Source organism: Falco peregrinus, chromosome 12 (assembly GCF_023634155.1).
Source record: "Falco peregrinus isolate bFalPer1 chromosome 12, bFalPer1.pri, whole genome shotgun sequence".
Lineage (NCBI taxonomy): Eukaryota > Metazoa > Chordata > Aves > Falconiformes > Falconidae > Falco > Falco peregrinus.
This window is the reverse complement of record NC_073732.1, coordinates 24,190,938-24,215,551: the sequence shown is the minus strand read 5'-3', so window position 1 is coordinate 24,215,551 and position 24,614 is coordinate 24,190,938. Positions and strand designations below refer to the sequence as shown.

General features: G+C 37.8%; 1 protein-coding gene across 6 annotated transcripts in view; it reads right to left on the bottom strand.

Annotated features, from left to right (window-relative positions):
• Positions 1–24,614, bottom strand: part of PHC3 (polyhomeotic homolog 3) — a 40,804-nt gene that overhangs the window by 13,573 nt on the left and 2,617 nt on the right. For 3 of the 6 annotated variants that reach the window (XR_008749478.1, XM_055817571.1, XM_055817567.1), the window contains exons 2-13: positions 21,471–21,618; positions 20,544–20,702; positions 19,040–19,117; positions 17,324–17,482; positions 14,897–14,992; positions 12,033–12,273; positions 9,676–10,553; positions 8,024–8,174; positions 6,694–6,947; positions 5,721–5,877; positions 1,521–1,635; positions 16–166 (exon numbers count right to left, since the gene is read on the bottom strand). Coding sequence is in view for 5 of the 6 variants with exons in the window: in XM_055817571.1 (XP_055673546.1) it covers positions 16–166; positions 1,521–1,635; positions 5,721–5,877; positions 6,694–6,947; positions 8,024–8,174; positions 9,676–10,553; positions 12,033–12,273; positions 14,897–14,992; positions 17,324–17,482; positions 19,040–19,117; positions 20,544–20,702; positions 21,471–21,596 (2,565 nt within the window). In the remaining variant the exon portion in view is untranslated. The remainder of the gene's footprint in view (positions 1–15; positions 167–1,520; positions 1,636–5,720; positions 5,878–6,693; positions 6,948–8,023; positions 8,175–9,675; positions 10,554–12,032; positions 12,274–14,896; positions 14,993–17,323; positions 17,483–19,039; positions 19,118–20,543; positions 20,703–21,470; positions 21,619–24,614) is intronic. The other 3 variants (XM_055817568.1, XM_055817569.1, XM_055817570.1) reach the window with 3 other exon arrangements.

The window sequence follows — 24,614 nt, the reverse complement described above, 5'->3', positions numbered from 1 at the left end:
AAATATTCCACAGACCTGTCTAAGAAAATGATCTCGTGATGCCCCATCAGGGCCGCTCGGTCGACGCCCGCGTCGCCCAAGGCTTTGGCTATCTGATTTCCGATTCCAGCGACTGGTCTTGTCTGATGTAAACAGCCCAAACTTCTTAGTGCAACTAAGGCTGTGCCTAAAGAAGTAAGATATATTTGATAATGCACTAATAGTCTTTTGGACTGAATTCAATCAAGTAACCCTAAAATTCCAGTGTTGCAGAAGTCTGCCTAATGAGACAACAACAGCTGTCACAGAAATACAAGAGAAAGGTACCTCAAAGGCTATTTACTCAGACTTCTTGTCTTGAAGCAAGATCAAGTACCTCTAGATCATCCCTGGAAAATGTCTGTCTTTCCCATTCTTAAACATTTTCCATGATAGAAATACTTCTGTATTTTATTACGTAGCCCAGTCCCACTTCTCTGAAATGTCTGTTAAAAGCTTAAAGTCGCATTGTATCTTTTACTTCCATTTTCTCTGCCTAGCTGATACCCAGTCAAAGAGGACGGAGGCAAAAATCCCGTTCTAAGATTAAGGGGACAACCCCCTTCTTAACATTATTTCACTGGTAGTGTCCCAACAAGTACCAAATCAAAAATATACATTCCCGCTACTTTAAAATGGCAATGTCTCACATGGGGGATTAAAGAAGTATGATATGTAAGAGAAAGGTGGTTTCTAGGCACACTGATGCAAAAAAATAACTAAGTGGTGATTAGAAATGGGAAACTATTTCCCCCTTCTAAAACATCTGGGATTAAATACCAATTTTCCAGCTGTAATGATGGAAGATTTTACATTCAGATGTTGACTATGAATTCTTATTTCTCTTAACCAAAAGAAAATAAAAGTAGCATACTAAACCCAAACAGAAATGGCAACCAGCCAATTTCCTCTGCTAACCACATGTACAAGGGAATGGCATTATTTTCAAGAAAGGAGAAGCTTTACAAACAATTATTTATGTTTATGAATATTTCTATTTTACTCTATGCAAGTAAAGAATTTTTACACTATTACTAAAAACATTTAAGAACATTTTTTGTCTATGTAGCATTTCCATTATGCCAAGAGAAGATAAATGCAGTTGGTTTTTTTGCCTACCATCACACAAAACTGTAAGAAAGCCCATCTAGCCCAGCGTTCTTTCTGTGACATTGCCCAACATCAAGGGGAACACAACAGGAATAAGACAAACATAATGATTCGGGGCCCACAAATTTCTGCATCAGTTTCCAAAACCTTAGCAACCTTTAATGGATTTCTCTTCCATGATACCCATCACCTACCTATAAGCCCAATAGCATTCATGGCACCGTCTGCAAAAAGGTCCGCAATTTTACTGTAATTCTCTTTGTACCCATATACTCTGCAAATCTGGGTAGAAGGCAGTCATGTTTTACTGTTTCTTTGTTTTTCAACATCAGACACTACTTAGGTGCTATTCCATTAACCAGACGATGATAAGCAGTAACTAGACAGAGTACCTTTTGGCACAGGATGTGGAGCAGAATCTTTTTGACCGTAGAAATTTATTAGAATACCCCATTTTTCCACAAAATTCACACTTCAGAAGATCATTTTCTATTTCATCCAGCCCCTCTAAAGAAAGAATGCATAAAGAAGTCAGTTTCAATTACACAAAATTATATTCAAATTTCTCATCTCAAGCAGGTGGGTAGATGATTTTTCAAATATCTAACACATTTAATTAAATACTTAGATTAACATAAAATTATGCAAAGCTAAGCAAGTCATAGCTTTCATTCGCTACAGAAAAGACCTTGAGTAAACTGAACCTTACTGAAACTGCAATTAAGTTATTCAATGAACATAATCAGCTTTGTTAAATTTCAAGCCATCCATGAGCAAGTCTGCCCTTAAACATAGTAAACAATTAAAAAGAAGTGTTACAGTCCTCAGGAATTGCTTATAAAGAGTTCATTAAGAGAACTGAGCATTCCACAGCCTAAATTCACTCTCTCCTGTAATGACATAATGCATTAACCTTTTAAAATTGTTTGAATAAGCAACTGCTTCAACCAAAGGGACTTGTGAAAACAAGCAAAACATTGAATCTCATCTATGAGAAAGATAAGCTGCATATGTGAAAGAAAAGGATTATGGCATCTACTGATTTACAGCCTGCTGTTATACGGTATTTTTCTGTTACTGGTGAGATGAGGCGGCACTTTTCCTGCTCCTTAAGAACTCCTCAAACACCAGCTGAGAGAAATATCAGTGAAATAAAAAACAGGAAAGCTCAAAAGGCAGCAGTACAAGGCAACAAGGCAGCACACACATCACATGCTGAATGTCTATGCTTTCTTCTGCTGGAAGCGTATTTCATGGCTATGGCATGGTTTGTACACAGTTTAGAGTATTCGCAAATCAACTTGACTTGTGGCACAGAAAAAAAAACCCCAACCCTTATCCCCATGCACCATCTGTGAAACCCATCATCAGGAGCAAAGCAGTGAAACTGGCACAAACCGAAACATCATGTTTTGTGGTCATCTGGGTTAAGTAAAAGAACTGCATGCCACATGGCTGTGATCATGGACAAAATATATTGCTCAAAAATTCAGAGGACTAAACAAACATACATTTCTCTCACATTTCTAATTTACCTGAGTCACTGTTTCATATACTTTGCCTCTTGCTATTCACCTTTTGCGCTTGTACTTGTAATTTTACATAATTAGTTGCAAAAATTGCAAACCAGCTTTTTGCTCTAAACTCTGTTAGGCTCTGATGCCAGCTAATGCAAATGCAGGTATCAAAGTTTAATTGAAAAATTTTAACTATGAATTTGTAAAAGTCTGTTATAGTGATGTTAACTCACTGATCTGCTTGCAAGCACTAACTATTGCACTGACAAGGTAACAAAAAAGCACTAATGCAGCAAAGAGCTGAAAATACTGGAAAAGGTATTGGAATAACAAATCTGATGTATCAAGACTCAAAGACATAACTGAAAACTACCATGTTGCAAGTCTCCAGCATAATAAGTTGGTATCACACAGGAAGTAAAAACTGGAAATTGGAAACATACCAAATCTGACCAACCTTGCAACTAACGTTAAATATCAGAGATGCATCCTTCAAATAAATCACTCTGAAAAAGCCAAACCCTCCTCACACCCAATGCAGGTCATACTATATGGAGAAAAGTGACAACAGATTGAAGAGTAAATTGATCCTTAGAGTCTTTTCTTTTGCAGATTAGGTGCTTCTACCATATTCACAATCATACCCTGGTTCAGTATCAGAAAATCTCCTTTGCTCAGCCTCTGCATATGTGGATGTGTTTCAGTCCTGGATGTTTCCCACTAGCTCATCTAATAGGTTTAAGTACACAATTTGCAGCTACTTAACACCAGCTGTCAGGAACAATAACTAAAACCAAAAATGTGTATGTTTGAATAATTCTATAGAACAGACAAGCTGTTTTAAATCTGAGAAGCAACACTGTTACTACTGAAAAGTTCTTAGGGAATGCTATTGAAAACAAAACTGAGTTAAGATCTATTGTAACAAATTAAGGCCAAAATGACTATTACAAACAAAGCTTCAAATATTCTATAAGATATGCCAGACAGCAAAAAGTTTCTTCTGTTTGAAATATATTGGGCTAAACCAGGTATTAAAAAAAAGCTGTACTCCTGATCAAGAAAGCAAGTTTATTTAATAGCAATTTACTAAGCACAGTCAAGAGCTAAAAGATTTACAAGTCTCATATTGTGTGTAGAAAAGTAGTGTAACTCCATTGTGCTATAAATGTCAAACAAGTAATACAATTTACCAGATCACTTTTTTGTTTTTCTTTAAAAGCCTCTTGTACTTGATGCTTTCATGGGCTTCCCTCTCAAAGAACTGGTTAAATTGAAGCCCTCACTGGGAGATGATACCAAAAAAACCCAACAGTAATTTTAAGTTAAATGAAACAAGGATTTAGAAAACTTCCAGTCACACTGCAAGCCTCCACTATTTAATATGCCAGATGCTTGCCTTCTAAAATTTAGTCTGCCATGCCTATGTGAAGGCTTGTGAAGAATAAGGTATGGGCCTCAAATTATTTTACAGTAGAATATTGTTTAATATATTTAAGAAATGGACTCCGTAAAAATTGTTTCTTTACTTTTCTTTGTAGACAACTTAATTACAAAATAATCAAAAGTTACAGTTACAAAGCAAAGCACTTTGAGTATCTGCCACTGCCTAAACTAGGCTGTTACTGCAAATTTAGGAAGAGCTCTGGACTATGAGATATACTAGTAAATGCACTCATATAATCAGCCACAATTTAGGAAATTCTGGTTTATGTTTCATTTTTCAGGCACAGTTTCCACAGCTCCTGACGACTTTGCACAGGTGTTGTTGCATCAACACACAGGAGGACTGCAACCCACTGATACTTCCTTTCCGTAATGTGCTTCCAAGCTAAACCAGTTCCTACTAAAAATCAGTGCTACAAGTAAAAATATACTCTTAACTTTAAGACATATATAAGAGATACATATTGCCTGACTGGTAAACTGAATCAGCCTTAAGCAAAAATTCCAACCGTATTTACCTGATTTCACTACCAACAAATACTCTTTTTGAATTTGTAATGCTTTTTAAGGCAAGCTTTTTACCTTGTCTGCAATCCTTGACTCGGGTCTGACCCAATATGCTCATAAGCAGTACCGGATATAAATCTCTGTGGTAAAAAATAATGTATCAGAATCTAATAATCTAAAAGACTGAATTTTGAGCTAATTTTTTGCTGAGATACACAATGGATACAGCCAACTGCCCTATTGCACTTCAGTACCATTCACGGCAGAAACCACAGCCAGTAACTGCTATCATGTTGCTGTCTTGAAAGTTCCTGTGAGAAGAGATCAGAGGGACAGATGCTTTTAATTAAGTGGCAATTTACAATGCCTGGAGCGGGAAGCTGTGAAGCACAGCTATGGTGACAATTGCTACTGCTCAGGTCACGCTGTCCTGACTTTTTCCAGCCACTTCCCCAATACAGACCTGTGGCACTAGCAGACACTGTATTTGTCCCTTCTCACTCTGCTCGCTAGTTTGATATGAAAGAGGGGAAAGAACTATTTTAAGAGAATGAAACTAAAAGTTGCATTAAGACAAATTTAAAAAAATTAAAACCAGCTCCTGCGCAATTGCTCAAGCTGTGGAAGAGAAAATCCAGGGACAGCTGAAAAATTCCAGACTTTCAAATCTTGGATGAATTTATAAAAAAATGTGAGTTAAAGAATAACTTGGCTTTTCTGGGCCAGGCCATGGTTTAATTTCCATTTCATAACACTCACAAAGCTATCTACAGTAATAGTGGTGCAACAGATCCAGAACAGTTGATTGCCGAGTTCTAAAAAAATCCACTATGACGATTATGTCAGATACTGCATGGGGAACTCAATTAAGCTCACGACTTAATGCCAGAGACCATTGGATTCTAAGCAGGACAAGTTCATAGTTTCTTGACATTTGTGTGCATCCACAGCAGCTGCTGTTATGATGTGTAGCTAGTAAAAAACATTTGAGAATAGTTTCTATTAGAGACAGTGTAAAGACTGGAGAAGAATTCCAGAAGTACAGACAGGATGGGATTCTGTAATACATACAGAACTGAAGGGGAAAAAAAATAAATGGGTATTTAAACAAAAACTACAAACCTTCTGCAATCATATCCTCTATCTCTGTGTCCGATGAGTTGTCTGCATGTTTTGTATTCTGCAAGTCTGATTCAACACACACAACACTCATGATCTGACCCTCCACTAGCAATCTTTTTTCTGCAGGCTGTTCTACCAGCAAAGATGAACGACTTACCTATTGCAATAAAAGCAAAGCAACAGTGATTAACGGAACAATGAATAATGAAAATAGTATTTGCGACTTAGCAGTTGTAACTGAGACTTGAATCACAGTTTCTATTCTGTAGCAATGATTCATTATTATATAGTGGCAAAGCTCTAAATACCATTTCTCAAATACAAAGACTCACTCCTGCTCTACGGAGTTTGCAATTATATTTAATAAAGGAAGAAACACATTATGCCTAGAGAAATGAAGGAATGAGAAAATGAGATACACATTAAATTAGTTAATAAGGCAGGCTCATAGGTTTTAAACTGTCCAAGTGTGGATTTAAAATTAACAGCAGTAATTCTTACCAGGCACAGTACTAATCACATCAAGGCCTGCCAGCGCTTTAAACAACAAAATTTTAACATTTCAGAATTTTAACAGACTCACCTCAGAGGTGTAAATTAAGGTATCTAGGAGATAGAGTAAATAAAGTTATTGCAAATGGTAGCCTAAAAGTCACAGTCTATATTTATCTCTGGATATAGCCTATCTACTCAACCGTGTCTCTGTTTTCACTTAGTCCCTTGTGATCCAGTGATAGCTGCAAGCCAAACAGTAGCCTGGATTCCAATTATATACATAAGACAATACAAACTGAACACAAGTATAATGGATGCTGTAAGAAACAGGTTACCAAATCAGTGGGAAAAAGGTCAAAATCAACATTACAAAAATTATCCAAGATCTAAACAGCTACTAGCCACAAAAACATCATTGTTAAGAATAGTTTGCTTCAAAAATTAGTAGTAAAAAATCCATAGCGACTTCTATACTTACAGGGAATGGCTCTAACCCCTCCTGAATCACAAAGCCTTCAATAACGTGGGTCAGGATCTGTGGTTTAACAATAGCCTGTGGAGGTTTATTTTCTAGGCTGGGAATGCTATTGGGCATTGATGTGCTGTTGCTCCTTGTTGTTGCTGCTGGAAGCAAAAGAGGTGGTGGTGGAATAGAAGCATGTGAAGGATCAGACGGAGATTTAATTACTGAGGCACTGACTGATGATGTCACTGAAGGTAGTCCCCCATGTTCTGAAAGAAAACCCAATAAAGTATGTTAAATTTTTTCACTTATGTCCAACCATTGGCTCAGAATTCTAAAAATAAGAGGTGATAAGCACACCCATCATCCTGTAGCATAGGTGTTTCCCTGGAGTTTTTTTCACTATAGTTACCTTCTAAACAAGATGGTTTTCCTTGACAAACGATTCCACTAATGAACAGTTCTCATGTAAACATTACTCAGTACCTACTAACTATAAGCATAGCTGGCCATTAATTACCTACACAAATCACAAGTTCATAAGTCAAAAGCAGAAAACAGTATTTTCAAACACTGGATTCTCAAGACTGAGCACCTGAGGTATTTCTAGAGAGAATTTGATTTTCAGGAATGCTTTGAGCCTCAGCAACCTGCATGGTCACAAGCATATACAACATCAAGCCACTAAGCACCCAGTTATATATATAGCATATATATTGACATACACCCCCACTACAACATATATAGAGTATATATTTGTATATTTAGCACATCAGGAAAGCTTCATTAGTTTGGAGGACAACATTTGATACAGCAATGTCTATCTTATACTTCACCGAAAAAGAAAAATTGTCATTGGTAGCTTTTGCAGTAGAACAGCTCCTTACTGTGGCAGGTAAAAAAACCAAAGGTGCCAAAAAGAATCATTCAGTGTAGTCAGCCGTTCTGACAGCAACTTCAGATTGCTGACCCTGATTCTGCAAAATCAGTCTCACACCAGATCAGTCAGCATATTTTGCCCGTATCACACAGCTATCACTTAAAGATTAACTGGAGATTGACACTTTTGTTAAGATTTTAGTATAAAAGTACATGCTAAGGAGCTCAAATAAGCATTTTCCATGCTACATATTATCCAAATACACATATAAGCTACACCTTTGGGACTGAATCACTTGTTCTATCGCATGGATTTCTAATATATTTCATACAGTTTCTTTTACTTAAAAAACATTATCACTAAATTATAAACCAGATCAAAATAACAGGTTTTTATTTTAAAACATCAATAACTAGTCTAAGTTTCTAAGCAGAACAGCTACCTTAGTTTGGCATTTGTTCTCACCTGACAAAGGATCTTCTGAATTAAGTGCCTCGCCATTCCCCAAGGTTATGGCTGGTGGAGACAAAGTGGGTGGCGTAGGTGTTCTAGCCATATGGACACAATCTGATTCCTCTGGCATCTCTTCTTCGCATACGTTCTCCACTTGGTAAATCTGCATCCAACAAACTATGCTTTAAAGAGATTTCCATTCTATCTTAATACCTTAAAAGAGCTGCATAAATACAGTTCTTAAAATAAATTACCAGTGAAAATATGCTAACTTTCTAATAAAATACTAGTTTCCAAACTGCATACAAAACAATGAACTCTGGGGACATCACAATGTCTATGAGAGCAAAATTAAAGTATTTTTACAAATAGCAAAATATGAAGAGGCACACTTCTCCTACCAAACAGACCAGAGAACCTGATATTTTCAATGTCTTATTTTTATAGTTTACTGTATTTTTATTTGCACACACACTTATAGCTATTTAAACACTTCTGCAAAATGCAAGCTTTCTATCATAATGACAAATCTGCAAATTGTTCTCTATTTTATAGCGCAGTCTAATCAAACTGAGTATTTCAGAAGAGTACACCAAGACCATCAAACACTAGTGGTAATAGGAAATTAAAAGGTATTTTCCTCAAAACTATTAAATTTATGTGAATTACTGACAGCAAGTTTAGCAAATTACTATGTAAAACACTAAAAAACCTTGTCAAAAGCAAAGCTGGCTTCTACTCTTTGGCCCAATTTCTACATGAAATATCAGAGAGTTGAGATTACCATTACCATATTTTATATATACTATACATATATATATATATATATAAAATGACTAATATAAATTAAAAATGAATAGGACACCTTACTTCCTTAACCTGTTGGCAACCTGATAAAAGCCTACAGGAGTTGTTGATTCTTTTGCTCATGTTGATCTCATAATGCTATCTCAAATGTCAGCATTATTTGCATATCATTTTATTTCACTGTACGTGATTTCAGTTCAGGGCAAGTGAAGCCGAAACCTTCAGTTGCGAACTGCTGACATCTGAGACTAACACTGAACTACATTAAATAGCAGTGATGGGGAACACAGCATCAAAAATTCCCCTATTCTTTTATGAAAAGCATCTTTTCAATGGTAGTACAAAATTAACTATCCAGAACTCTATTATCTTAATAATCTGCTACACACCTTCACTACAGATGATTCTCCTCCTCAAAATTTTGATTGCCTATATTTATATTAATATATAATATTATATTAATATAATTAATATAATAAGATAAAAGCTTACAGTCCATATGATGTATTTATCAAAATTCATTTTGATGTAAGTGTTGATCTATATTTACTTGCTTTTTTAACTTCAGATATGCTGCAATGTCATTAAGAGATAACATTTTAGATAAGAAAGTCCAAAAGTTGCACTTTCATGATTCTTCGTTGATATTTTTGACTGATGATCCATTATAGAAAGAAAAAAGAAAAAAAAAAAAAGAAGAGGAAAATGTCTTACTGTTTTCTTAAAGCTCACTTCTGTAATCAATAGGTTTCTTCTGGTCCTCTGTCTAGCATGTGGTTTAGCTCCCTCTGGTCAATGGACCAGTTCTTTAGAGAAGCCAAGGATAAAGAATAAAGGACTGCAATAGTACCACTTACCACTGGAGTTTCAATCGGTACCGATGGCTGCACCTGAAGATTTACTGCAACAGTCTGTGGTGGTGGAAGAGTTTGAAATGGCAGCTGGACCAAAGCTTCTGCAGCAGGAAGCTCTTCCTCAGAAACCAAAGTGTTTTGAACCAAAACCTGGCCCTGGGACAGGATTTCAGGCTGCACTTGTAAAGACTGCACAGACTGCAATGGCAGTTGTTGGATCTGGGTTGAAGATGTTGACAGCTGAGGAGGAGCTGCAAGAGGGATGGGTGTGGACTGCAAGGCTGAATATTGCTGGTGTGGTGTCGAGGACACAATCTGTTGGCCTGGGGAAACTAAGCTGGGCTGATCTACCGACCCTATATGTACAGCGGGGGAAGATGGAAGCGGAAGGTGCGACGGAAGATTAAGTGGCTGTGCAATTGGTCGAACTGGATTGGTAGTAGTTTGCTGAGGAGCAGACTGCTCTGCCTGAAGAGCTGTCGGCACAAGGGAGTTTGCCTGTGACTGAATAAGTGCTTGAGGGTGAATAATTATTGTAGGCGACTGACTAGGGGAGTGAGAAGGTGGAGGGGATACCACTACTGACTGCTGAGCTGACTGGGATGGAGTAGGAGACAGTGTTAGAGGCGGAGGATGGATGTGAATCGGTGAGCAATGAGACTGGACACTGCTGGAAGCCGGAGGAAGACCATGGCTTGGGAGTGGTAGACAGTGCTGGGACGGAGGGGGGTCCTGACCCGAAGGAGTCTGAAGTGCAATTGGCTGGACTTGCTGCTGCTGTTGCAGTATCAGCTGATGATGGGAAATCTTTGGAGGTGGTGAATGAAGTGGGATCTGCTGATGTTTCACTAGTGAATGAGGTTGCAATGGAGAATACGAAGCTGTGAGGAGGGGGGGAAAGTAAAAATTAGTATTTATTTCTTTAAGTCCAGAGAACATTACAAAAATATTAAAAGAAAGCAAGTTTTTACTTTAGAGTAAGACTGGCACAACTTTTTCAGCCCTTCAGATCCATGTTTAGAAATACCTTCTTTGACAGCATATAGTACACAAGAACAATTCACTAGGGTTATATGTTAAGTTCCAAAGCAAAATGCAGCAATGAATACAGGAACATAGCCATGCTTTTTCCATATATACACACATATATGTGTTTTCTATATAAAAGTATCCAAACTTATCTTTTTGGTGCTAGTTCTGAGATTACTGCTGATCCAGCCTTCACTTTTTTAACAATTTCATGCAACTTCAAATGGATTTAACCTTTTCTTTGAAACAGACTGGAATGGAAGAGATACACCTCTCACGATCAACAGGATTTGTTGATAACTGCTAAGTTAAAGTTTAGGTAATATGATTTTAAGAGACTAAAAATTCCAAGAGTTCAGTATGAATCAAAACCTTTCAAAGTATTTGCTTGAACTTGAACACATAAACTGAAAGGTATGAATCTAAAAATAGTGCAGCTTCTAGAGGTGACATATTTAAGCGAACCAGTGACTCATTACTAATTCCTTACAGCACCATGCACACGTATTTTCCTCCACATGTAAACTCCTTCTTTTTCTGTCTTCTCCACTTGAGAAACAACTCATTTATGTTGCCTTTTTTATTATTTATTCTTCTAGTGAAGATGGATGTTTTCCTTACAAAAGTTCTAAGAGCATTAGGGCTCAATACCTCAAGAATGCCTGCCTCAGTCTTACCCCTTCTCTAAAAGCTGCCATTTAAGCCAAACTAAATTCCACAAAATTCAGACCAAGTGTCTAGACTACCCTTACTCTTTCAAAATAAGGAAGCTAAAACGCAAATACATTGCAATGTAAATGTCTACCTAACTAACTGCAGATTTATTTTGATTTATCTCTTAATACTAAATAGCAAGATTCTGGGACACCATTAGCTATGGATTTATAAAAGTACTTGATTTAAGAACATTCTGATGACACAGACAAGACAGCAAGAAAAAAAAAAGAAAAATATCAGTGACCATCAAATTAAGATTTTGATGACAGCAAGAGGCTTGGGGTGGTTTCAACCCACACCCTACTTCCCAGAGACTAGGGATGACATGTCTTGACAATGAGCATACAGAGAGAATCATGTTTGTACCGTGATTCAACTGCGTATTGCAATTGCTATATTGTGATTTAGGAACATTGCTGTATCATCGCGCTAAATCAAAATCCTGTGTAACATCCAACATCAACAAATAAGTAAGTTTACTATTAAATATTAAACTCTATTTATGTGGAATATCTAGAAGAACCCAGTCAGACAGCACTAGATTCTACCAGAACCATAACTTACAAATAACCTTTAATTAAAATAACTTCCTTATAGCTCCATTTTCATCCCACCTGGTGTTATTAAGTGATGTATGCTTGATGTCCGTGTGACTGGTGTACTCCGACACTCTGGAGTTGGGCTCTCGCCTTTTCTGTTGGTTTCTGAGTGATCTGGCTGGCTGCCCTTGGAACTGGTTATAGGTTTATTGGGGCAGAGGGACAATGACTGAGTTTGACTGCTGCTCTTTGGTGGGCCGTTCTGTGAACTTGACAATACACCCAACTTCTGACTGCGCAACGTCAAGTTCTGAACCTGGGAAATAAGCAAAACACGAAAAAATGCAAACCATATAAACATCTGTGACAAACACTCAGGCATAACAAGCAAAGAAAAAAAAAGTTAAGTAATGCTTCTCATCCCGCATGATCAAAATACATGAGAAGCTAAAAATCTGCATATCAAAGTATCTTTTAAGCCCCCAAATTTTGAGAGGAATAGGGATCTTAAATTACTTCAGTGATAAAGAAAATACAGGAGACACTTATTGAACTTTAAAAAGAATGGAAAACGTTTGTTACACTAATTTGAATTGAAACTTACATTTTCTCTTTTATTGTGCCTTCAAAGTGAATAACATAAAACATCTTAAGCAAATGCAATTTCTTTTTTATCAGATGCTGCATTAGTGCAGTGGTCTGTCAGTATGCCTCTGGAGACTAACATAAACCAGAGCCTCAGGTAGTCAGCGGGACCAGAATCTGCTGTATGTTATCTGTGTCTTATCAAACCTGATCCCTTTATTTCTACAGTGATATTAATGTACCTTTTAATCATGACACCTCCAGTGTCACATGAAACAAAAGGTTTGCCTTCTGAAATGCAAACTGGTGATTATTTTCATGAATGTCTCTTATATCACAGCCAGGTTCCGTACATAATGATCCCAGCTTTCCAAGGGAAAACGAGAGCTAGAATTTTATTTTCAAGGATAAAGACTACCCTCATAGCACTAAATTACATACTTTACATGAAAAAGAGGACTAATTATTATCACCATCCACTATTTTGATTACATAATTCCTTCTTCATTCAACAGGTAGTACTTATATAATGAACAGCTAGTTTACATTTTACTTCTCACTATTCAGTGTGTTACTACAGGATGCATTCAAATTCCATTCTGAAGACAACAGTACTTTTTTCCCTTAATAGCATGCATCAGGCACTTACTGCAATCCCATCTCTATGAGTACAAATCAACCTTCAGCACACCTTAACAGGTAAGGTAACTAATCAGAGGTGCCCAGATCATACATGTGGGTGACACATATGAAAAGAAAAAAATATGAAAGCAGAAGGGAAGAAGAATAAGTAGGAGAGAAGTATCAGTTCACCTAACAGGCCATGTTAGGGGTGTGTCATTGAGACACTGCTATTCATTGATGAACTTCTTAGTTTCTCTGGTAATTTTACATGGAAGATGATACTGAGAGATCACTACTGTACCTTCACACTTGGCTAAGTGTAATATACAACCTATGTATATAACTAAATGTATCTTTTTCTTATTAACTGGCATTGCCTACTTGCTCAGGTTTGCTTATATAGTAAACAAAGCCGTTTCTCTAAACCCAGCTAACTGAAACGCCAAGGATGTATTTATCACAAGGTAAGAAAAATAAAGGGTACCAGTGTTAAAGGCTTTCCATTGCATCACTGACTACGGATGAAAGAGGATCTTTGCAATGTCATTGCTGCTACAGAAACTACCAGACAACCAAGGTTAACAACATCTGGTAATAGGGCAGTGCTGAACATTGAGAGGGGAGAGGAACGGTTTGAGTTGGGCAGAGACCACAGCAGCTCATTTGACTGAATAATGCTCTGTGGTCTGGGGTGAGATTCTACTGTCCCTCTGCAGCCACGCCTCAGGAAGCTGCACAGCCAGGCAGACTTATGCAAAGTGGTCCTCTAGAACACTGCAGTACAGAAGGACCAGGACTGTAAAGTGATGATGGGCTTTATTGACATCTCTAACTTGAATGCAGAAGACTAAGATACAAAAAGCTACTAGCCTGTCCAGTAACCTCTCTGCACTTTCAAACTTGATCTGCAGGATCTGGAGGAGAGGCAGCTGTGATAAGGGATAATGAGGCATGATAACTCCAAGACTGAAGGAGCAATCATCTGTCTTTTCAACAAAGGTTCAACTGATGAATTTAACATTGTGAGCTTGCTGAACAACAACCTGCATAAATACACAGCTGGATTCCAGCAAGCTCTGCCCGCCTCACGCACCTACTGGAAAAACAAAGGGAAGGCAGGCTTCAATGATGTACCATTATCTCAGAACAGTGACACATCTTTAAGGTCTTCAAATCTATTAGAATCTTCTGAAGGGGTGAACAAATGTAAGGTCAGAGAACATTCAACAGGTATAATTTACTGGCATTTCTGAAAGGTTTCTAAACAAGGCCCATTTATCAAAGGCTTTTAAAGAAACTGCTAAAACAGAAGAGGTCTCTCATGAGAGCATAATTTTGTTAGATTAATGTTCACTTTTCACAGCAGAAGACTGTGATTAATACGTTCTGTAGCCATCTGTACAATTATGTGTATTTTTTCCAGATGATAAACAAATATGTTGAGCAGTGAAAAGCTAATACAAGTTCAGCTGATAACATTAAGTTATTCAAGGCAATAAAGACAAGAGCTAATTACAAAGACCTAAAATGTCATATCCAGGATCCAGACTTTACATATAACATGATCACCGCTAAACGTGAGACAATGGCAAACCAAAGACACTGTGAAGTTGTACATAACCAGTACCCATTAGTAGTTTTTATAAGTAAACCTAAGCACAATGTGCCCTTACTTTTCAGTTTTGGCCCACTCTAGTAGACATACCTTTAATAAATTTACACAAGCTCACCTGAGTAGCTGCAGACTGACACGAAGATGAGGAAGATGAGACAACGGGAATGTCAGACTGGACAGCAGCCACAGTGGTTGCAGGAGTAAAAATAAGCTGTTTAAGCAAGAAAAAAATATTTGGTAACAGACCGAAACTTTGAAAATATGCGAAAGAAACGCAGAATTTTTAAGAGATACACAAAACTTACATGTAGGGATGTACCGCTTCTAAGATTTATTTTTTTACTTTTAGATGAACTTCTCAAAGCACATTTATCATGGTAGTTTAAGCAAATAAAACTAAATGATAATAACATAAAATTATAAATATAATAACGTACAATATTTGTTCTACATATTGAGAACAATCTTTCATATATATATACACACACACATCATCTTTCATACGAACATTTTAAGAGGACTTCCCCTCCAATATTACAAATGAGTGAAACAGAGGCACAAAAAGTCAAGACAGCAGCCCAGTATCTACTATATTAAAGAAAGAGAATTTAGACCTTCCAATCTGTCAAAATGTTGTTTAATAGGCAAAGCTGTTATATGAACTTTAACTATGCTAAGTTTCATAGTGAGAACAGGTATCATACAACCAACCTGAAATCACTAACTTCAGAATACCAGCAACTATCATTAATTTCTTTATAGGCAATATAGCAAGGACAAGCTCTAAGGAAGGCTTTGCAAAGAGGCCATCAGTTAATCTTCCATATTTTTAAAGAGATCTCAACTGCAAGGAGCAGCTAAGAAGAAAACATGAAGGTTTTTATCTGGGATTGAATTGAGTGGTGATGAAGATGTTATTATGAGCTAGCCAGAGATAAGAGCTGACCTTCTCACAGAAAAATGAAAGGTCATGATGATGAAGAAAAATACATGATGTCTAGTATGTTAGCTAGAAACACTGAAAGACAGGTATAATGCTCAAACTACAGAGGGTAGCAAAATGGCCTTGCAATAAACACCATTCTAATCAGAAACAAACAGGGTAAGTTTCTCTTTTGAAACTGAAAACTGGAGTGTAAAGCTGTTATTCAGATAAACATGGGATTTGACATTGAGAGTCTCAATGAAATTTTAGTGTAAGTGCATAGGAAAACTCTTATCAATAATCCACGTCATTGAGAGAGACTGCTGCTACAAAAACCAGCAACGTCATCCTCGTATTGCTTCAGCTACTAAGTTGTTAACACATATTGAAAGGCAGTGACATGAAACGAGTCTGTAATTCCTGTCCCGTTAAATAGTACTTAGGCGGATTCAGCATCTAGCTTTGCTTGCAAACCAGACACAAGAAATCCTTTCACTGGCAAACGGATAAACAGGTGTTTAAATCTTTAACTCCTTACCCTCAAGTTATACTGCTTTTTCCATAAACATGCAGGAAAATAACAGCTAAAGGAAAAACTCAACATAGCATAACAGTATTGCTGTACATGCCTAAGAACAACCTCAGAAAAAGAACAAAGGATCTTTTTTTCCCCAAACATACTTCATAGGTGCAGTTCCTGCAAGAACTCATGCCTGTATCTAATTTTATAACCACTGTAGTCATGGACCTCTGGCTCAAATCTCGGTGCAGTGTAACAGCGGTTCTTTTATTTCATGTAGTTGAACATAACACTAAAAAGGTCTGGTCACTAACTCACACAAGGCATAAGAGTCCTTGGCCTTTACCAAGTACTGGTTGGTACCTGCACATTCATGTACAACTTCAGTAATTTCTATTAAATCCCACACAGAATGTAAGGTTCAATTCATATGAAATGCACTAGAGAGAGTACTAAATAAATCAATGAGGAGAAAAAAACCACCCAAACAGATTTTTCAAAGTTGCCCATTAGGAAACACAAATGCTGTATTGACAGGAAATTGCAGGAATCTAATGAGTTTCACATGAATCTGAAGGGAATGAAAGCTATGTATCTAACTCAATCCTAGAGACAATAACACACAGCATAGTCTTAGTTAAACATAAGAAAATTTTGAATAGGAGTTAGAACTCTGAATGTTACCAGTGCTAGGGAAAACAATCTAGCCTGAATATAAACAAACTCCAGTAAGCCCTTCCACATAGCCTGAAAAGACAGGCACTCTTTTTCTATTTTTCCCATGTTTGATCAATTTCATAACTGTAGTACAACCACGCTAAACACACTTAAGCAAACTTCACCAGAAAACTAAGCTACGGCAGTTCTTTAACTTGTGATGTCTACGGTGTTTCAGAAGATACATATTCACAAATTAGTGACTAAATTCTCAATGCTCACTGAAACTAAAGAAAAATACTTGCAAATAATTTATAGAAACAAAGCAAGAACTGAAACGGTTCAGGTGGGGTTGCTTGGGGACCTTTTTGGGGGGCAGGGCAGGGAAAATGACAGGGACAGACCAAACCCAAGCTTTAAAAATTGTAATCAAAACTTACCATTTGAGCTCGGAGATACATCTGAGCCTGGCTGGCACTCAGGGTTGGAGAGGTGCTCCCCAGCAACATAGTCTGTTGGGTAATACTGCTGCTAGTGGTGTTGGAGGTCTGTGAACGGCTTATTATCTGTGCAGGTGTAGGAGAGGTGGAGAGGTTAATCTAAGGAAACAAAAATATTGCTTCTGTCATGGAAATTCATTCATCCTAAGGTCTAAAGCCAGAAAGCCTTTGACAAAAATGGCAGGGGCAGCTGAAATCTCTGAACTGTAAAAATATCAAAAATATATTGAGCCAATCAGCACAAAACTAGATTCTGGCAAGATTGTACACTTCCATTCTTAAACTGCAAGCAACTGTTTTGCAGCAAATAATAATAACCAGTTAAGAGTATAAACAATGATTTTATAAAGTCTGAAAAACATACCTCAGAAATACACATTTATAGGACATGTAGCATGAGCTTGCAATATTTTAAGAAAAATACCTGAATTTTAATATTTAAGCATCTTTAAATGTTTGTATTATCTGACTGGACTGATATCTTCCATTATGCTTGTTATGCAAACTGATCAGGACACTTCTTTGTGCCACCACATACAGACTTTGATTCCTCATTCTACATATGCATATTTAAAAATGACTGGAGACTAAAACTTTCTACAATCTCCTATTAAATGCTCCTCAACAATTGCTCTTTAGCATCTTCTCAAACAAGAGTGGTTGTGGGTTTGTTTTTTTCTTTTTTTTTCCTCTAACCAGTCTAACAGAGTTAAGTGCCCAGCTCTTTTTCATCACTTACTCAAAAGATTTCCTTGAAAAATCCCAGCCCAATTATTCTGTTAGTTTAACATCAGACATCTTTGAAGACTTTCCCTCCTAAACGTAATGAATTAAGGATTTTACTTCTAACAACTGTAAGCCAAAGCAATGCTATGAGAGCTTAAAAATATATATAGTTGAATCACTGAAGCTATGCACTGAAGTCATGAACAGCTTAAGGGCATGATTAATAAGCAGGATGTCTGTAGGACTAACAAAGTCCTACTCAAGACAACTGTGTAAGTGTACATAACAGCCTGTGCAAATTACATGTCTGAAGATGCCGCTTAAAGAAATACAGCATGAACTGAACACAGAGCTGCTAACAACTGAAACCTGAGCACATGCCTAGAATATGGATGAAATAATTGAAAGTGCATAAAAGATGCATGATAAAAGATGATATCAATAAAAGAATGAACGTTACATATGATCAGTTTCATAAAGATATATATGTGAGCACTGACTTGGATTCTTTAGATGTGGTGCTCTTCAATCACTGATACACAGTTACAATTTTAACCTACGATAGTGCCCTGAATAAAGAAACTAATGTGACAAATCCAGTAAGAAATCATGTGAGAGATGAAAGCTCAGGGAGTGACTCCTGCAGCGGTCTGAACAGTCACTAGTGCTTGTGGACTGAGGAGCTGCCCCTCGGAGCAGCAAGATGAGGCTGGGAGCAGGGAAGCCTCCAACACAGGCCAGCAACTACGGCGGACACTGGAAGCACAGCCAACACTTACTACAGACTCATCATACTTCTATTTACTCTTTCTGTAATACTACTTTTAACTATGCAAATTTAAATACTAAAACTTTTCCTGTTTTTCCAGGTAGTTATATAATAACCGAGAGGGGTTGAGAATGGATGGAGGTCTTTGTTCAGTTACGTACCGAGGTCTGCGACATGCTTGACTGCTGAGTGACACTCCCAGTGGGGGAAGTGCATTGCCTCCCACCTGACAGGCTTGCCTAAACAGCAAGAATATGTGTCAAATATTGAAATCAAAAAGTGTTTACGTGATGTTCATATTATTGCATAAACCATTAGAAACATCCCTCTCTACCATTACCTTTTCTCTAAGTTAACAGTAAAAACTTTACTCAGTGGAAGTAGTTTTCAGCAAAGTACACTCTGCACCATGGAATGCTATCTGCAAGGTGCTAAATGCCTTGAATTCCTACCCAATTTCAGGCACTCTGATTCTTGCAGATCAAGACTTGCACAAAAACTATCAGAGGTAAAACCTATCAAACTGGTAATGATGGAACTGATCAGCTCACTACACCTAGGGTGCTCAGAACTTAAAATGTGACATCATTAAAAACCGTCATTATTAAAACTCACATCATAATTTTTACTATGATTAGAATCCTCTAAAAATAAAACAAACTTTATCAATGCTGTAAAGAACATCCTCATATTCTAGAATGGTAATTTATGTATGCACATCTAATGTCTGTAACTACGCCATTCCAGCCCTTCAGATCAATACAGGGACAGTGATTTCAGTTTCTGTGTTAACAGACTGCATACCTAACTTCTTAGACTTCCCCAATCTGATTTTCTTTGCTCTGTCTCAGTAACTGCATATGCACACACAGTTCTGTCACAAAAAGAATGACAAATCAATATATTACCAAGATCTAATGGTAAAGGTATAGAAGAAAAAGCCAGGCACACAGAAGAGTCAGTCCCAGTTCTGCCAACAAACAGCCCTGCTCCTGAAGTCTTTAACTCTCTTTTAGCATTTCCATGTGTACAGTCACTAACCACCACCTATCTCTGTGAGACAGTATTCTCAATCTGAAGTCAAAGGAAATCCTTCCACTGCTTGAGTTTTCAAAATGGGTCTCCTCCAGTTTTCACTAATGTTAAAAGCTCTGCTTCAGAAATTAAATGTCATTGACTTCCTGCACTTCCACACTCAAGAGTTAAAATTTAATTTTGCCATTACTTATAATGCAGCCAGATGTGTGGCAAAACACGCTAAGATACCAGATGTTCATTATTTTTATTTGATTTCACTAAGATACATTGCTATTCATTGATTTCCCCATCAACTTTTAGACAAAAACATGGGATGAAGATTGAAGTAGTCTATTTTTACTATTTATTTTATTACTGTTTGATGATTTACATGATGCATTATAATGTATGCAATAAAGCATGGAATGGTTGCCTACTGGAGCATCTACAACACTGGACAAAATCCTCCCAACTGTTTCGAGGAAGAGACAATTTAAAAATAACAAAACCATTAAAATATAACAGTGAATTCTTGGGAGGCATTAAGCTCAGGCACTTAAGCTGTTATTATGTTTGACAATGCTCTAGAATTGTAGCCCTACTCTAGAAAGTAGTACACCATTCTTTTTCAGTAATCTTCACTCTCACCTGTGGTACAGTTGCCAGACTCTGAAATTGGGTACTGCTTAAGTGCTGCTGCTGCAAAGCAGCAGTCTGCAGCATTAGATGCTGCTGTTGGGCTGCATACATCTGCTGGAGGTACTGAGCAGCTGAGCTAGGAGGACGATGCAAGGCCTGCTGAATAACCTGTGGTGAATCAGTAGGTAATTAATTACAATTATAAAGAAAACACCATGCTGACATGATGCTGAAGTTCACCTTTACAAGGAAACAAAACCAAATAAATTCTTTTCACATCAATTATGTAATACTGAACTTGCTCCATCACTGTTTTCAACCAAGTCACAGAATATAGTCAACATACATATATTCACGTTTTCAAGGAAAGCCTGACAATCAGCTGACATCACAGCATCATTCATAACACAACATCCAAGCCTCTGAGGTTCTTGTCCACAAGTCCTACACAATGTTCTGCTTTTTGAAAGATCAGGATAGCACGTGAGAGACTCAATTACCAAACCCAATGGAATGGACTGTACAGTTTGAGGAGACCCAACTTAACAGCAACAGGGGGCTGGACCCAAAGCAGCAGCTACACACACAGATACCCCTGGATCCCTGTAGTCAACGCTGGTCAGACAAACAGCTTTAATTTTGCATTATTTTGTAAAGGCTTACATTAATAATCCCTACCCCTAAGAATGGTGAAAAAATCCAAACTTTCTAGCATAGCATTTCCACCCTCCCTTATCTGGCAGGCAGGCCTGTACTCTGCACTATTCTTAAGTGGTCTGATACCCTTCTGTAAACAGTATCTTCTGAAAAGCAGAAAGTCAGATACTGAGAAAACAGAAATTAAGAATGAAAAATAAATCCTGTGTAAAGTATTGTCCAATGCCTATATTTGAGAGCACTGTACAGGACAGGAAAGAGCACCTCATAGCCCAGTACCTGGACGGCATGCCTGTCAGAGCCGCTGTAGACAGATATCTGTGGTAGCTGTGTCCGGGAAGTGGAGGTGGTAGTGATAGTAGTTGTAGACGCAGAACATGTTGTTGTGTTTGGTTCATTCTCCATAGCTGTGCAGCGTTCGTCCAGCCTGGCAGAATTGAAATAAAAGTAGTTCACAAACAGAAGGACAGTACACACTGATTTTTAAAGGCAAAAAATAATAATAAAAAACATCTAAGCTTCGCGGAGATAGAATAATGGACAATTTTTCAAATGGGGAAGAAATTTGTAGTATTTCCTACTGTGTGATGAAATTTGCTGAGAGATGTGTTTATAATCTTCTAAGATTCATCAAGAGTAGCAAAAGGTGACCACTTTAGGAATACACACATAATTTCCAGCAAGCTACACAGGAGTGCTGCTGCATCCCTCTTCCCCACAGCATAACACTGAAACTGCTGGCTGACCACTCTGTACATTGAGCAAAACATGTTCTCGGCAAAAATCAACAGTGGCATGCTCTATTTGGAAAGAGATGGAAAGGATGTAGAGAAAAATGTTTTTACTTTTTACAGCACTACCTCACAAAATACAGTAAGAGCCAAAGAAGAAACTACCTATTTAAGCATCTCTGATGATTCCTCCCCAGTGTTGTGAGATGTCCCTTTCTTGCAGAGCACAACCTCTCTCCCAAAATAGCATCTTAAAAACCAAAATGAATCACCTATCTCAATATATGAGGGGTGTTTAGTTTAGTTTCTTTTTCATTATTAGTATTACGATTAACAGGAAATAGCATAGTTGCTGTTTATTGCTTTTAAAAGGATGTTAAGAAAAGGGTGGGGGGAAGGGAGGCGAAAATGTGTTTCCTTCTTACAATAAAGGCTGGCTCAGAAAAATAATCGTTGCGAGAGCTGCAATGTGCTAGGGAAAAATCAGCATTGCCAAGTGGCTTAACAAGCCACCCATTGGATGCTGCATCAAACGGGAACAAAATTAGTAGAGTTTCAACTCGCACAGCTGAAAGCAGAACGCAACGCTGCCAGGCTGCTACCTTCACCTCTCAAAACACGACTACTTTGCAAGCAGAGAACCGCACATGATCCCATAGCTCCTGAGCACTTGGAATATCTAAACTTTAATAGATGTATGGTCATCTAAGGACCTCACACCTACCATTGTATTGCATACTTGCATATGTTTTGACATCAAAGAAAATTCATGGCAATAAAGCGTGCTATAAAAGCAGAGATCCCTACTATTAGAACCGAGGGAAAAAAATGGGACTTTATTGTTAAATACTCAGATCTGTTGTGCATTATTAATGCCATTTGTCTACCTACATTAGAGCACAAGTTAACATACACGGGTTAGCCACTTCAATTGCAATGAAGACAGCATTACTTCTAAAACCACTTTACATTAATTTCACATAACATTAATGAAAAGTACCTTGAAAAAAACTCCTGTCTCCTCCAGAGAACATTAAAAGCACATCAAAATATTTACACCTACAGCTTGTCTAGCTAGTTTTAGCAGAGTTATGCAACCAGTTAAATTAGCCTAAGAAAACAACATTGGATGTTTAATTTCCTTCATTCTCAGCCACATTTTAGATGTATTATTAGCGAGATGTGCAACATATCCCGCTCTGCTAGGTATTCCATCAGAAGTTCACCCCATGAGAGCTATTAATCCTTTAGCTGAAAGTGTCTAATTTTCAAAAATAATTTTGTCATCACCAAAGTCGTTCTCACAATGGATGTACAATGAAAACAGGAAAAAGAGCACCTAAACTTTTGTTCAGCGTGGCCTGCCACTGAGGTGCATCTCCAATCCTCCTGCCACACCTCCCTTAGACCGGCCTGAGATGCTTGCTGGCCACCCCTTGGTCCCACCACCACGCAAGCACTGCACAGCACAGTGTTAACAGGCAGAAATCGCGTGCCCTCTTTTGGCAAAAGATTAGTAAAGTGTTTCAACAGATGACACTTGTCAGAAGCCTCTCCTCTCTTCAAGTGAGGAGTGGAGTGTTTAAGGGAGAAGAGGAAATACAGAAAAAGTGGTGATTTTAATAAAGAAACCATTACAATTTAACAGATGGATATTTTATGACAGAAAGCATAAAAACCATTACAGACTTAAAATCAGACTGCCTTTACAGCGTTGCTTTCATTTACTTTACAATGCTGTATATGCAGAACCACTATAAAAAAAAAATCTCAAGATACAATTGAAAATAATCTTCTAAAATTGTTCACGGAGTACTCAACAATATCAAAGAGGCAAAACTCCTATCATAAAATTAATTTTGTTATATGCACGATGAAAATCCTACAATGGTATTGCCTGTTAGAACCTAACTCAAAATAATGTCTGTAATGCAAAGTTTTAGAAAATGCACCAAATTCTGACTTTAAACAACCACGATGCATTTAAGCAAGCCCAAAACACAAAGCACAACAAAACTATATTGAAAATAAGTATTTATTCAAGCAGTAACAGTATGAGACACCACAGGATTTCAAATTACACCGTTCATAACTTAAATAACTCAGAAGTTTTGTTTTCTTCATATTTTTTGGCCAAAGCAAATACCTGAAGTAAAGAAATACCTGCTATTCTGTACCAATGGTGTTAAACTGCCTTCACGGTGGATACGAATGTCATGTTTGAAGAAGTTTGACTTCCAGTAAGTGTCATGGTAATAACAAACACTGCTGACAATCTGTAACCATAACTGGCATTTGAAAATCAGCAATTTTTTTTAACATATAGTTTGTTCTTAATTCTTTCCATTCATGACCTCTCCTTACAGCTCTCCAAGGGTACAAACCACACAAGAAAAATGAGTTTCCTGCGAGCCCAGCCCCTGAGGGCCCTGTATGTGACTGAGGGCTCCGAGGTAACCCCTCTTCCCCCGCCACTCTAGTTGAAGTGCCGGCCAACCCTGCCCAGACCCTGGGGGTTGTGTTTAAATAAATACAATTTAAACTATGCTCAGTGGAAAGACAACCCCCGCCGTGCGGTGCAGCGGCGCGGGGTGCCCGGCCCGGCAGGGGCCGCCGGCGCGCTGAGGGACCCCGGGGCTCGGCCGGCAGCTGCAGGGCCCCTGGGCGCCGCTCCCCGCCGCAGGCCGGGCTG